Source organism: Diadema setosum, chromosome 9, assembly GCF_964275005.1.
Source record: "Diadema setosum chromosome 9, eeDiaSeto1, whole genome shotgun sequence".
NCBI lineage: Eukaryota > Metazoa > Echinodermata > Echinoidea > Diadematoida > Diadematidae > Diadema > Diadema setosum.
In genome coordinates this window covers 2,135,498-2,151,974 of record NC_092693.1, presented here as the reverse complement: position 1 = coordinate 2,151,974, position 16,477 = coordinate 2,135,498, and the positions used below count along the sequence as shown (strand labels likewise).

The 16,477-nt window shown below is 39.1% G+C and overlaps 1 protein-coding gene across 2 annotated transcripts in view; it reads right to left on the bottom strand.

Annotated features, from left to right (window-relative positions):
- LOC140232589 (uncharacterized) overlaps nucleotides 1–16,477 on the bottom strand; it is a 57,661-nt gene that overhangs the window by 19,258 nt on the left and 21,926 nt on the right. Inside the window, exons 3-5 of one of the 2 annotated variants that reach the window (XM_072312686.1) lie at nucleotides 4,872–4,945; nucleotides 2,962–3,033; nucleotides 1,355–1,424 (exon numbers count right to left, since the gene is read on the bottom strand). In XM_072312686.1, the coding sequence (XP_072168787.1) occupies nucleotides 1,355–1,424; nucleotides 2,962–3,033; nucleotides 4,872–4,945 (216 nt within the window). The remainder of the gene's footprint in view (nucleotides 1–1,354; nucleotides 1,425–2,961; nucleotides 3,034–4,871; nucleotides 4,946–16,477) is intronic. The other variant, XM_072312688.1, reaches the window with a different exon arrangement.

The window sequence follows — 16,477 nt, the reverse complement described above, 5'->3', positions numbered from 1 at the left end:
CTTTTTTGACAAAATGATTGTACCGAAAAATTTCACACAAAATGATCGTCACCAAAGAATTTCACATGACTACACATTGCATGACACAGCTATCAATCCAGACATTTCACAAACATGACGACTGACACATACACACCCTTTGTGGTGCATGAAAATCATGTCCTTGAAGAAAAAACAAAAACAACAAAAATATCAAGCACCATCATTTCTGGAATGTATATCTACAGGATCTTACCTTTTATAGACTAACATCTGTGTAAGCTTTGATTACTCTTTTTTTTTTCTTTTTTTTTCTTTTTTTTTTTTTTGGGGGGGGGGGGGGGGTCTTCACAGTTATGCTTCATATTCTCCAACTCAGTCAGGCCTTTATAACAAGCAATTCCTATACACTTGTTTGCCTGGTTAAGTATCAAAAAAAAAAAAAAATGCAGGACTAATTCATATATGCTCACGGTAAAACCAGATATGATGAATACCTCCTTTCATTTCACATTCCCTTTTCTGGTGACAGTGAGAAGAGCATATAGTTGTTGCCATGTTGGGCAAGCCTTCAACAAGCCTCGAACAAGTACCAGAATTGCCATGCTCCTCCTATACAAAATTGAATCTCCCTCAAGGTTTCTCTTTAAGCAAGGTACAACTCAATGTTTCATAAATGTAGCCCACTGCATCCATTTTTCTGTGCTGTCTCAGAGCATTGTCTCAGCCTAGAATTCTTAATGATACGAATCACAATGTATCAGGCTATGTAAGACTACTTAGTATAGCGTGTATGCACCTGCTACAAGTAGGAACAGCAATGTCTACTGTTGACACACATATTTCTTCGATACAAATATTGGAAAAAATGGGGTTGGGGATTTCTCAAATACTACTTAAAAAAATGTTTTTGACTATATTTTGGCAAAAACAATATATTAGTTTTCTTCTTTTTCTTCTTCTCATGATGATGAAGAGGAGATGGTTTAAAGGTACATTTTACCTTTGAGAGCAGTGATTTAAAATATGTTCGAGACATCACATTTGATGCATATGTGTAGGTCAGTTGTATCACAAAACATCCTACCATGTAAACATTTTGCAATAAAGCCTGAAATATAAGGAGATATCCCTATTTTTCTCAATTACCCATAACTGTAGATAGTTTAGTCTAGAAACATTTTTTTAAACTATTGTTCACATTTTCTATAGTTAACAATACTCAACATTTATTATACTGATTCAAATTTTTTCATTGGTTGTTTTCTATCCCCAATTCACATTTTAGAACTCTTTTGAAGTACTAAACCTGGGTTTTTGTTTCATCTGCAAATAGTAAATTATGCCTTCAAAGAGGATCCAGAAATAATCTCACCTGGAATATAAGGTATCACTCGGTCCTGATGCTGCTCAGAGCTGGCCTCCTCTGGGAACAACTGGATGAGCTGGACGAAAAACAAAACAAAAAGAAGATATAACAAAAGGAGAAGATTTCAAGATCATGATTGCTCTCATCTGACACTCCACTGATACTGTATACGCCAAATATTTCGCGAGGTTTTTATTTTCGCGAATTTCGCGAGTCAAATGCTATTCGTGAAATTAAAGACATGCGAAAATAATGACTCTGATCCCAATATGAATGTGACGCACATATGCATATTCTCAGTTCAATACTGTACTCCACGACCACGAATTTAACCACTTGTGAAATCGTCGGGAAGTCCTGATTAAAAGGGAAAATTTCGACTCCCTAAATATATGGCGTATACAGTAACTACAACCTTCTGTACCCGGGTGACAACTCCTTCCTTTTCTTCAACTTCCTCAATGAGACTATTAAGTTCTTGTTAGAGAGAGAGAAAAAATTTTTTTTTTCTTTTTTACATAAGTACTTGTAGCTCCAAAATCTCATTTTGTTTTGTTTTTGTTTTGTTTTTGCCTCGGGGACCTACTATTGCTTCACTATCTATGGAATAGATGAGTAATATAACATATGTGACTGTCATTCAGAACTTGTGATGAAACTTTATAATGCACAAATCATTTCCCGCAACATCTACGTTCATATGAATCAAATGCCTTGGGCCATACATGTAGGTGCATAATTGAAGCTTGATATTTCCGATCAGGTAAGTTTTTGAAATCCATTAGTCCAGCATCAGTTGTATGTGGCTAAAATTTGCCCTGCATTCCTTGTGTCATTCTCATCACTTACCATGGTGCAACAAACAGAGTCAGGATAATATGCATACTGCACACAAATACCTTTCAGTAATATCCTAAGTCAGAGCAGAAAACACCATGTACAACATTCTAAGTTGACCCAGAGTGGAACAAGTAGAAACTACCTGTGGCAGATCAATTTTTGTGTTTATTCTGTAATCACCCATAGATGTGAAATGTCTCTCAAGCTTCATTAACCTTCGAAAGTAAAGTCAGACAGGTCCCTAGTGTTTAGTCTAAGATCCAGACAATTTTTTTTTTTTTTGGTTTGCATGTGGTGAGGACAGAGATTAACAGTTGCTCTTGTAGAACAAATGTATAATAGTTCCTTCATACCTAATACATGTACCCACAACATATTTGAAACAACACCACCATAATTGAAATGGAAAAACAAACAGCCAGGGGTTTAAAACTAGACAAAAGAGCACATGCACGCAAATAATACTAGAAATTGCCTGGTTTGAAGGTGGTAGGTGACATTGCATTTACAAGTTTCTGTGGCTCTGTGCAGCTAAGAATTCACATTGCACCTCAGGTCCCATCTGGTTTGTGAGGAACTTTACTCCTGTCTAGCATGACAGGGATTTGTATCTCACCATAAGAATGCATACTTTGGACTTTGGAGGAAAAAAAAAAATACAGGTGGAAAGATGAAAAGATGTCAGACTGTGAGGTTAGCCTAAACCAGCAGGATTGTGCTTCAATTGGCTAAGGGCCCTTTGGTGATTCGCACACTTGCCATCACATGCCTACCTTACACTGGAAATCAAAGAGCTGAGCATGTGTCTTGCTAACACAGGATATCGAAGAGTCAGACCAGTGGACCTAAAAAGAAACGTGAATAAAAATTTGCAATTAGTTATGTCTGAATATGACATACCAATCTTTTCCTTTTCTTTCCTTTTTTAATGTACCACTAAATCGTTTTCATATCAGCAGAATGATTGTAGATGACTGGGGCATGATAACTTGGCGTGATGATCACATCATGCATGATGGGATGCATTAATGAGCAAATGATTGTCAAATTAATACAAAAAGAAACAACCCAAGAACTATTGAAAGAGCTACACGTGATTGAATCCTTTTGCGTAAAATATGTATATTTATGTTGTATTTTGTATGACTACCTAATTACTCGTGTGACCTCCTAATGTGAAAGATTATAATGTGAAATGTCATTTATCTTGCTACGTTGCTCACTTAATATTAGTTATGTATGCATGGTGTGAAATTTTGTTTGAAAAAAATTCTTGAATCAACACTAGAAAATAGTATAAAGCAAACACTCAGAAAATGCTATGTATTCATGAACAAAAATGTAAGAGGTATACAGGAGGAGAGAGTGCACAACAAGAAGGTATATACATGGGTGTCACAGCAAAAAGGGCATTGGGTACTTGTGATGCACTTGCAGAAAATGAGTTCACCTAATTTAAAAAACACACAATTCTATATTTCATTCTGAAAGGATGGATTTTTCAAGCATAAACACATAAATAAAAAAAAGGATCACAAACAAAATGTGCAATTTGCATAAAAACCCCTAGAATCAGCCTTTTTCCCTGAGCATATGATATGCCCTCTCAGTATAGACAAGAGCACGCTCTACATGGCGTGACGACAACCCAAAATAAATCACCATTCAGAAGCATGATTCCTTAATGAGCGAATGATACTGCATGCCTGCCATGTGTCTATCTATAAAACATTTTTTTCTTTTCTTTTTTAAATAGAAGGAATATGTCTTGTAAAGTACTATTTTCTTCAGATGGAATGGACAACTAGAAAAAGAAAGAGTTCACATTTTTAAAATTTAGACAGGTATCATAAAAATGTTATGATAGAAACAGCACTTGATGTGTATAAGAAACAGTCAGTTGCATACATTAGACTAATAGTAGTAGTGCAGAAAGACAAATATACATTCCCATAGTCTCATAATATCAAAGGAATTATTTTCTTTGTCACAGATGATAAACGAATGTCCTAACACAACACTCAAGGCAACCATCCTTTTGTTCATACATTTCAAGTAAAATCCACTTTCCCCTCCCTCCCTGTGAAATCAGCAAAGTGATTTGATGCTCTGCAAGCACACACAGCCTTAGAACAGCATAGCAAACAATGAACCTGTCACTGTCAACAGTCATACTTCACCCCCTGAGTTTTTCCTCAGATCTGATTTTGATGAAGTGTTTAAAATGTATGGTAATTGATATCACACATTTGATGAAAGAAGACAGAAATGAACCTATTAACAGCTTCCAATCTTCATTAGGGTATTTATAGAACCATCAAAGGGTCTGTGCACTAATAACAATTATTGTGGATTCCTAGCTTCAGAGCTTCCTGTTATTTCTTCTTCTTCTTCTTTTAGGGGGATGGGTGTTTTATTGTTACAAAAAATTCTCGGGGAAGCAAAGGAAAATTCACAAAAGCACTGTGTAAAATGTGTAATGTTTAATTTCTTTTCTATCACTGTCAAGTCCATTGAGTTAATGGCATCATGAGAAATACAAAACAATGTCATTATTTTATACTTGGAACAAACAGAGAATTTTTTAATATCAGCGATGCACAAACTTGCCAAAATTGGTACGAAATTAGGGAAGCGATATCATACAAAAAGCAAGATATGGAGTGATAAAAAGAACTCATACCTGGAAGGTGTATTCAAGCCGTTTGTCACTCTGGCGTTTCTGAAGTCCTTTGACCTCAATGGCTTTTATATGAACTGCATTGACAGGTAAACAAAAGAGACAATGAGTTTTATCACAATTCACAAGAAGATAATTTCTCCAGTTTTTTCAACATGACACAACTTGGAGTGCTAAAATAATATGTACACATTTAACAAATCCTTCAAATACATTTCAATTATTCAGTACAAAGGCAAAAGAAAATGTGCAACCAAGACAAGCAAGATGTCCTATACATAAGGAAAGACATAACCACATTTTATCAGTAGCCCTTTGAATAAGAGACTTATAAAAACATTTTAATAATGATCTGTAGCAACGACATTGAATGCACATGTATCTGAAAGAGGTTTTTACAACTTACTTTCAATACTCACATCTACAAAATCCTGATACCAGTGGATTAATCTGCTACTGTATTTACTGTTATCTTTCAAAATTGTTTAATATAGAGTCAGATGTTACATGACTGTTATCATCATGTGAACAGTCCATAATGTATGCATAAGCAATGTGATATTTCGATGTGCATCAAGTTCCACAGAAGATCTAAATGTATGGAAATACAGCATATTCATTCAGTTTGTACTGGCCGAGTATCTGTCTCTCCCTCTTCTCTATCAAACCAAAATACAACTTGACAGAAGGCCACACTTTAGTTTATGACTGTGTCTGATGGAGGAGGTCATAACTTCTGTCTAGAATTTGGAGTAACAAATTGGTCACTCCACAAACCCATGTGTACATTTTCTTCCATCCACACAACTATAATATGTTGCACATGTCCATGCTCTCCAGGGTAGCCGCTCCTCAAAAAGCTGCATAGTGCAACATAATATGGTCATATCAGCATGGTGTTGGTCGTCTACATTCTCATATGATTTGCTAATATAAGAAATGTTGGCTAAATAAGAAATGTGCCATATATGTGCCTTTGTTGTTTCTTTTTCCTTTTTCTAATTTGTCCTATTCTTGTGATAACTTTTTTTTTTGGCTTCACATCAGATTCCTATGCAAACTGTGTGAGTATGGAGAAAATGTGATAGTTGGATTTAGCATACATGTAGCTTTGATCACAGGTAATGAATTTTGACACAAGTATGTCACACAATGACATCACAACCTGTGTCACAGTGGCACACACCAGGCATCATGCTGTTTCTCTTTTCAAGCCTGTCTCTTGCTCAAGTTTGTTTTTTTTTTTTCCATGTTAGAAGAAGTATAAAATATCTATTTTTCCATCCATATTTCTGGATATACACCTGGTAGGAACTGCTAGCACATCAGCATCATTTGCACCATGAGACTGTGCGATAGATGAGACAAACAATCTCAATGTGATGAAGCCATAATGTGGATAACAGAAAACACTTCTCTTGCCAAAGTGACATTTACAACACACAGGCACTTGAAGTAGACTTTGCATGACATATGGCATTCAAGAAGAGTCTCGCCTCTAAATAGATAACATCCTGTATATTTATATGATATTCATCTCCCAAGAGCCAATAGCTGCTCTCTCTCAACACTGGCTAAATCATATTTACAGGGTTTGCGTTTCCTATATAAAAAAAAAAAGTCAAATATACTTATGATATATAACATGTTATGCATCTAAGTTCTATTGATTAGCCAAGGATGAACAAGCACTTTTAACAATTTAAACAGAGATGACATAACCTTGTATTTCATAATTTCATGTTGTACCAATAGTACATGTGTGTGTGAGTGTGTTAAAAAAAAAGTGATTCAGAAGCCTAGTGTTGAAGCAAATAATGGATTGGCTCGATTAAGTTGATCAAGGTATCTTTTTCTGAGACTCGAGCAGAATTTTTAATATCAATTTCATTGTGAACATGGGCCTGATTTCGAATTAAATTCAAGTAAAGAATATCATAAAACAAAAGTGTGCATATTGGCATGTGTCTTGTAAGCCTGATTTTACTACCAAACACAAAGAATATTGAGACAATAATGTACAAATACAAGGAACATTTCCACACATTCCTCAAATCCCAGACAGTATTGATAATTGTGAGGGAAGAGTGTGTGATGAAGTAACAGTACGTTTACATCTTTGCCATTCAATCTCAGACACTGACTGTTAATCTTGCTCCTGTCCCATTATTTATCACAGCAGATAAATTAAATTACAATGTACCTGCTGGATGGACTAACACCACTGCTATCACTACATTGAGAAAATGTTCGAATGCCAATCAAACTGCTCCTGAGCTATGTGGAATAATTATAGGCCTACATCATAAATTTTCAGTGTTACTTACAATTTTAAGGGGAGCAGATATTAATTGGAAGGTGTTTCAAATGGACACATATATTTGCTTCCTATTAATATCACAAGAATACACATGTATTTACATTCATGCTGTATCTCTTTTTTTTCCCCCCTTGAGTAATCATCTCATAATCCAAGCCTATTCCTGCTCTTGACCAACATGATTAAAAAAAGGGGATGACTAACACATATCACTTAATTCTCTTTACTTATTTTATTCGCTTTGTTTGTTCTTTCTCAGATGGAGATTATAAAAATTACATTATTAAAAGCCGATGTCTGTTCACTGCATACATCTCTAGCATTTGATCTGGATAGACCAAATACCTCCTTGGATAGACGGTGATGACCAATGCTTCTACGAAAGATACGTACACACATGAGCAGTAGTCGGGGAGCAGCCTAGCCAGCCAGCCAGCCATGCATTGATTACCTGTCTGATGTGTCAGTAGTGCGTGAATACGGGCAGAGGACCCACAATGACTCTTGTGGAATGCCCAATGTATACCCACTCCTATCCCAATTCCATCTAGTCTCCTGAGTTCAGGCCTCTGGAGACTAGGCCACCATAATCTGATGCGCATGCCTGCTGCCTAGCACATATAGATATCACTGATATCTGTGGGATGAAGCAGGGTCAGAGCAGTATACAATGCTTTCAATAGCTCCATTCACATTCGTTCCCATTGGATTTTCTCATGTTACAGCATGCAACTCAAATCCTGTTTGGTATGTAGACTGATCAGAGACTAAATATGTATCCATGTTCATAATTCAAGCCTCTTCTAGATGGTACATCATACATTACTACCATGAGCAGTTCAGCTTCTGTTATACCTTTTGCAGTTTACAATCTATGGAGGGGGAAACCCTCTTTCCACCCCTATCCCCCCCCCCCAAAAAAAAAAAGAAGAAGAAAAAGAAAAGAAGAATCAGCATCAGACATCATTTGAAAAGTAATTTGGGGCTCAAATTTTTCAATCATCACTTCACTTGCAAGTGACCTTCAAATCACAGTATGAACTTGCACATGCATGCAAACACTAGAGCAACAGCCTGTATCACAGGGGTGTTTTGTTTTGTTTTGCTGTTTGTAGTTGTTGTTTTTTTTGTTTTTGTTTTTGTTTTTTTGTTTTTGTTTTTTTGTTTTTTACATAAAGCTGTACTACACCACTAGGCAGACAAAAACATTGTTTGGATTAGTCAAAACAGTCTTGGCCCAACTTGCCTCTACCGAACAACACACAAACACACAAACAACAAAACACACAGAAGTATTAAATTAACAAAATCCTATTTCAGATTGATCCATATGTAGTGCCTATGGCTTCCCAAGGTATTACAAAAGAATATGTACGCCTGCAGGTTCGTTTTATAAAATCTTTTATTCTGACATATCTTTCAATTCGTAAGACCCCTATACTGTATTAACAATGTGAAAATGTGAAACTAGGTGGCACTGATATGCTCACAGAGTATATCATCTTGGATCTACAGAAGCTCATTATTAGCATAAAATTTTCACATAAGTTAATCACTTCCAATCTGCTTGCAATGCTGACTAGCAAATACCAATGTTTGGCCAGATTTAGACTGCAAGGATAACCATAATCTAAGACAAAAAACAATCTCTGCATAACTGTAAAAAGCCATATATATCCAAAATAGAACAATTTAAAATGTTCAATGTTAAAAACAGCTGCAAGGGCAGTGCACTCTCGATGAGCAATCACATAGTACTGTGTGAAATTGTGCATTACAATAGTTCAGAGCCCGCTGCTAATACTGTACCTGGTATATTACTTTGCTCCTCAATAATACATCATGTACATGGAAATGAGCTAATACTATTGTCGCCAGATGTTTCTTGTAGCCTACGCACTCATTACATGATTTACGTGATTCCTCCCTTACTGCATCCTGACTGTGTATGAGGTACATATAAGGAATGACAACAGGAAGGAAGGCACTGCTATCAGTTTGCAATGTCTCCAATGGAAGAAATGGTATCTACACATGTACATGTGCTACACAATAGCAAGAAAATATCATCTAAATATTAACAGCAAGATAAATCAAGGATATTACACATAGATCCCCTAGCTTTCTAAAAGAAACCTTGAACAATGAACATGACCACATGGAGGAGAGACCACCAGTCAATGTTGCCTTCAACTCCGTCACAAGGCCAAAGACCTGAGCAGTAAGCAAGCCTGGTACAGTATTCGCATTGGTCAGAGAATCTAATGCAAGACTGATGCGAGATGGTGATCCCCATTGGACCAGCATCAGTTACAGCATAAAACATATTCCTAGTGAACACAATGTCTAGCACTAATCACGCACAAACAGCAGATCTGCATTATTATTATCTATATTTAACAGGAGATATACATTATTATCTATATAGGACGCTTTAGGACCAGCATCAGTTACAGCATAAAACATATTCCCAGTGAACACACTGTCTAGCACAAATCATGCACTAACAGCAGATAGATGCATTATTATCATCTATAGGCCCGTGCACACACAACGAAAATCGAAACTACAATCGCGATCCCAATTTCGATTTTTTTTTTTTTTGACCGTTCATACACAAGGAAAAATCGCACTTCGCAGCAAGGAAAGAATGATCAGTGGCCAAATTGCGCATGCGCGAAACTTGCATGACCGAAGACTGACCCCGCGGTCCCAATAATGTTGACGTTCACATGCTACGAACGATGGGATTAAAAATACCGATTTCCGAATCTCGATCGTGCTCACACACACGACGCTTGGCAAAATAACTGCGATTATTCTGAAAAATCACACTAATAGTGTGAGTTGGATCGCGATTAGGATCGCGAAAATTAGTGAAATTTTTCTGTCCACACAGGAAAAAATTTCGAAATTTTGATCGCGATAAGAAAATCAATTTTTAAATCTCACTTTTTCCCTTGTGTGTGAATGGGCCTTATATTTAACAGCAGATATACATTATCATTATCTATATAGGGCGCTTTAGTGGCGCATCAAAAAAGCGTATTCTTGACCTCTTGATTTTCACTGTGCAATACGAGAGCGTATTGAATGAAACGCACAGGCCAATGTAGTAATTCCCTATAGGCTACCATTGTTAGGGGCCATATAATAATACAACGTATTTTGTCTCATCTGTCGCATGAATGCTTGCTGAATGCACGAACACAGCTGAGTGCGGAAAACTTTGCTTGCTACCATACTTAAAAATTGCATGAACTATTGTTACAATTCACAAGCGCAAAAACATCTTGCTACATATGCAAGCGTGAGTCACTCCATTTTCAGCGCAGAGTTGACTTCAAAGTCAAGTAGAAGTCTTGTTCTTCTTGAGTCAAGGGAATATAGATTCTTCTAGTCCATTGTTGGATGCACTGCCTGGCACAGAGCATTAGAGCAGCCAGATCTTCTTGTGTGCAAGACTGCAAGGCTCTCGTATAAATGTGAACAGACAAGGAGATGTTGCATTGTCTGCTCCTTTCCACACAGGCAGGTGATGTAAAGTATGGTGCTTTTTTACAGTTTATGCCTTCTCTTGATAATGTTTATAGATCATAATTATATTGGATGGCTTTAATTCATGGAATAGGAGGGATTATACATCACAGATCCTTGCCATCTGATTGGATGAATGTGGGACATGTGTGTCACAAATGTACACACAAGTAGTTATGTACATGTATCAAGGCTGTATGCATGGTTGTTTTAATGTGTATGTACACAGGGTGACCAGATTAATGGAGAACATTCTATATGATACAGATATAGTACATACAGGCTGACCAGATCAGTGGAGAATTTTCTACGTGGTATACAATGTAGCTATAGTACATGTATGCATGTGACAGGAAATGCATAGCTCACTCAATCTAGAATGAGTTAACCCATTCCAGAATATTCTGGGAAGTGTTTACATATTTGGCTGAGTGAGGCACTGCCCCTGTAACCCAATGTGATTGGTAGTTAATTTTGGCAATGATGTTATGCACATAGTTAGGCAGTGAGTCATCCAGGATTCCTGGAACTTGGACTTGCTAGTATGTTCAGGTATGTGGCCTCAGGTTGGAGAAAATTACAGAATGTACTAGAAAGGGGTGAATGGATAGTATATAAGCCGGAGAAATTCTGAGGTAGGCAGAGTACCCAACATCTCTGCTCTGAGAGTTACATCACTTCTGGCTCTGAAGTGACTTGTTATAGTCAGTCCTGTGTTACCTGCTGACCTGCTATACAACCTGTGTTTGTGGAGATAAGGCCTGGGAGACATTTTGCCTGCAGAGAATTAATTTGCCTATGTTGGAGATAGACTCCATATTTTAGTGTCAACGGACATTATTAAGGCAAAGCTGTGACGGGCTGGATTCCTTGCTGGACATTATAAAGTGAATCATCATTCAACGCATCAACTGGACGTGGTCGTCATAACGTTTGGATTTTGCACATTTCGCCGTGGACATATATCATGGACTTTACCCCGGATTTATAACGTGGATTATTGCAACCAGCGCCTCTGGATTTACGTTGGAGGAATCATTCATCGGTGCGTCGCGGATCATTCATCTGTGCATCGAACATCGTATCTGGACACTACCAGGGAATTGTAGGGACTTTGTTAAGATTTGGATGCATGTAAGTGATTCCATGACCGATTTGTAATTGTTTCTATTGATCATTATTGTACTGAAGTGAAAACCGATTACGAGTCTGTACCCACAATATCACTGTTAATAAACCGCCTGAACATTAGTTGATTGTTTCTTTTGTGCGATCATTCTCAGAGTGATTGTGGTCGTAACACGTGACATTCAGAAGAATCGGCTTTCCCACACTCACTCTCAATGGCAGTGCAATAGACAACTGTTGAACAATAAATCAAGCCAGCCAGCAGTGCAATAGGTACGAGGACACACTGAACTTGTGTATAGTAAAGCATTGGTGCATATACGCACCCGTTTGCACTGCCAGCAAGACCTAGAGCCAGATCTAGATCTAGGCCTCCTCCTTAATAGTCTTCACGTCAGATCTATTTTGGTCTAGACCAGGCTGGTAGAGGTCTATAAAAAATAATTTTGTGTTGTATAAAACAAATATTCACTGTTTTATCATTCTTGAGAAGGTTTGAACATCATATTTGGTGCCAGTTCAACCATTCTAAGACCCCGTTTACAGTGTGGGGCTGGGCCGAGCCGCGGCCGAGCCCCGCAATTTTGTCCATTTACACTGCCGGGCTCAACCGTGCTTTTAACCTTTCAATATTTTGTCATAGTGGCGTTCTGCTTGTAAACAAACGCAATTTGGTATAGTCTGGTTTTCAGACCCTTTGCCAACTGGATTCCGTGGCGACAAAGTCGCCGTTCGGGCAAAGGCCTTTGCCGAAGGAAAAATCCATTGCAGGACAAAACCACCTTAAACTATAGTAGTTTTCGACGTTGAGGGGGTTAATATCCTGAATAGCGAAATAGTACCGGCAGAGAGTCTAGAAGCAAGACTAAAATTGGCTGCGCATTTGGCCCAGTTTGCGTTTACACTGAGAAAAGGCCGGGCTCGGCCGCGGCCGAGCCGTGGCCGAGACCACCTCCAGAGCGTGGCCATTTGCGCGGCCAATTTTGGCCCCGCATTTGGCCTTTTGCGCATTTACACTGAAATGAAGGCGGGCTCGGCCAAGCCGCGGTCCAGTCCCGCACTGTAAACGGGGTCTAATTCAACTCTGTTTCGCATCGTTGAATAGAACGGTTAAAAACTTGCACGTTCATGTAATATTCGGAACCACTGCACTTATAAACATTGAATATTTGTATAATATTGCACTAGTTAGAGCCAATATTGCACTCATCTTCTATTCGTGCAATATTCCCTGGTATCCCATTCATAGTAGCCCTATAGGCCTGTAATAAAAGCCGACAAATATCGCACAGAAGCAAGGGTGTAACCTGGAAGGAGGAAAAGTTTCCAACCTTGCTGGTGTAACAAATCCCCTGCCCATGTAGGGATGCAGAGGTACAATGTGCATTATTTCTGCTGAGTGATAAAAATTTGAGGTGATGCAAGGTGATCCATCATCCACCTTTTTAGCTGATTAATGTGAGATAATATGAGGGACAATTTTTAACAGAAACAGAGGGGGTAACAAAATTTGTATGCCGGATGTCTTGGGAGATTCCACACTCTATTTGATTGATCATAAGGCAGGGCACATATGACGTGATCTATGACCTTATGATATACAACTTCCTGGTTCACCGCATTTTGCAAGTGCCCTACAAGAGTTGTACCTCCCCCCCCCCCCCCCTCCTGCATCATCACATATTTTATTGCTCAGAATAAAAAGTTTGGATAGCAGTAAAATACAAGATAAGATGCAGGTGATAAAAAATTCTTGGTGATGCATGGTATTACGAGCTGTCTAGTAGTTCAACATATATGCCAAAATCAAAGCAAACAATGTACAGGCTACTTTTTCGCAATTTATAGACAAATCTGGGTACAGCAGCACTCCTGAAGTGCTTCAACGTTGAATGCCCAGGCTTTGAATCCACTCATCTACCCTGCATTCACACTGGACCCTGCAATGTGGGGACAGTCAGGAGGGATATCTTTTTTTATAACTGACCGTCCACATTGCTATCTCCACTGTCCCTGAGCTGCGGGGGCAATCAGGGGTTGGGGCGAGCTCTGCCACTTGACACCAGACCATGCACATGCACACATTTGATGAATGCAGCTGACCTGGCTTGCCTGGATGGGGGGACAAGTCCCAGTGAGCGTCCACACTATGGTTTTGGAGGGGAGAGTCTTGCGGCACTGGACTTCCCCACAATGCGGGGACAGAGAGTCACCGACTACCGAGACCACATACAAAGTTGTGACTGAGACTGAGAGCGGCATAAAGTGTCAGGTAATCTTTACGCTAAAAGGAACTTCAAACACATGCACAGCGCGCACAGCATACCACTTCCGGAGCCCTCCACAATATTAGTGTGGTCCCATTTATGCAGGAGTCACAGTGTACAAGTGTTTCAGGAGTGGTCCTGAACCTTTCCTCAAGAGGGGCATAGCTCTGGAGCAGTTCAGAGCCACTTTGTCTGTTCACACAAATTTTTCAGTGCTTTTGGTGCAATCTTACATACCTCATTTTTACAGGGCATTTACAGTGCTCCAGGAGCACTGAAGCCCTCTTAGACATGAACAGACAATCTGGCCCTGGAGTGCTCTACGGTTATGCCCCTCTTGCGCTCCTGCAACACTCGTAACTCTATATTAATGGTCACCAACGCTTAGAGCGTTCTGGAAGTGGTAGGCCCTACATGGTGTGCACTGTGCATACAGTTTTGATGTCAGAAGTTCCCACGCACCTGACGGTCACTGTGACATTTATGCCCCTCTAAGGCTGCGTTTATCTAACTTGAGAGAGAGAATCGCATTTCAAAATGTGTTTAGAATGACGTTTGCGAATTGTTGCGATTGTTGGGGTGCAGCGTTTATCTATCCATCATACAATCGCGATTCAGGTGTTGTCACCGCGCAGCTACTTTGCGCCGTTCGACCCAGGCAGTAAAAGTCAACTGCATACCATCATACATGCCTCATCATTCACACACGAATAATGGGTAGAAAACACAACGGGGAAACAGCTGGGAGTTGACCTTGGGATATAAATGTGTTCAAACGGCACTGCGTTTATCTACTCGCAGAAAGGCAATCGTGGTCTCAAACGCATAAATATCAAAACACCCTTTGAATGGCATTTCAAAACGGCATTTCTAAACGCATTTGAAAACACGGTTGCGTTTATACTCTAACCCCAGAATATGCCTCAAACGCGATTAGAATGGTGATTCTGCCTCAGAAAATTTTTAGATAAACATACCCTAAGGCACTTTTCGTGTGGTCTTGGCGAGCAGTGACTCTCTGTATGAACAAACTCATAGGGGCATAAGACGAAGTACTTCAAGAGCGCTCCTGGGTCCAACTTTGTGTATAAATGGGGTATTAGATTGTTCATGGTATTTCTGGAGGGATCCACTGTATGGGGGAATATTGCACGTTTACAATCGCCGAAGCTAATAGGTATGACAGCAAACCACATTTGCTGCATGTATTAGCCTCACATTTTTTTTGGGAAAAAAAATAATGCTTTTGGTCATTTTGGGTATAGGCCTACTGCTGATGGGTACTGCACGAAGTTGTTACAGACATGTCACAAAGAAAGCTATTTCTAACTACCAACAATATGTTATGTCAGAAGAAATTTTAACACTTACATTCTTTTCAAATTCATGAAATTCACTTGCACTGAAATTCTTAATTACGCAAAATCTAAAAATCTGTCTTTTAGTATTGCGATAAGATTGTTATACAGATTTGCTCTTTGGTACAAAGACTCCCTCCTAACATAAAACATTCACCCCTCCTTTTTTTTTTCCTTCTGTGGCACGCATTCTCCCACAAGTTGCAGACAACTGCAACTGACACGATCCAAACTACAAGTTCAGGAAACTACTTGGGCAGCTTGACCTTGGAGCAACCCCAGATTGCAAGTAGCTCAACATGGGCTCATCTGCACACTTCATCAGTGCAGTGTTACCAAACTGCATGTATCCTTTCCACGGTACATCCACTCTGCACCCAGCCAGCAGGAGACTGAACTTGGTGGCTACAGGTCACTTCCCAGAGGACATGCAAATTCTGCCAGCCCACTTCCTAATATTCACCTCCAAGTCAGGAGCACTTGCCCCATCTACTGATTGATAGCACTGATAGAGTACCACAGTTGAGGAAGTCCTTGTAATCTGTACACAGATTTCCTTCACTCTCTCTACCTGTAGCCATTTAATGACAAATGTTGCTGACATTGCACAGTATTGGCATGCACCATTAGGAGCAAAATGTACACTATTGGTTGCCACACTCGCAAGGGTACAAGATCAGTCCATGTGAAAGGAGAAATTCTATTCTAATTCTCATGCATGTAGGATCTGCAGTGACTGAACCCTTAAGCCTAATTGTTGACAAAAGTCACATTTTCAGACAAAAAAAAAGGAAAAATCTGGACAAACCAATCTAAAAATACACAAAGACACAGACAAATAAACAGAGATCTACAAACTGGTGAACAATGTAAAGTCCTGAACACTGGTATGAACATCACCAACGCTGGTCCACTAACGGGACAAGCAGACAGACAGTATGCTAAACTAAGTCTAAGCTCACCTGCTGGGTTTGTCGGTTTCAGGCAACTTCAGGTTAT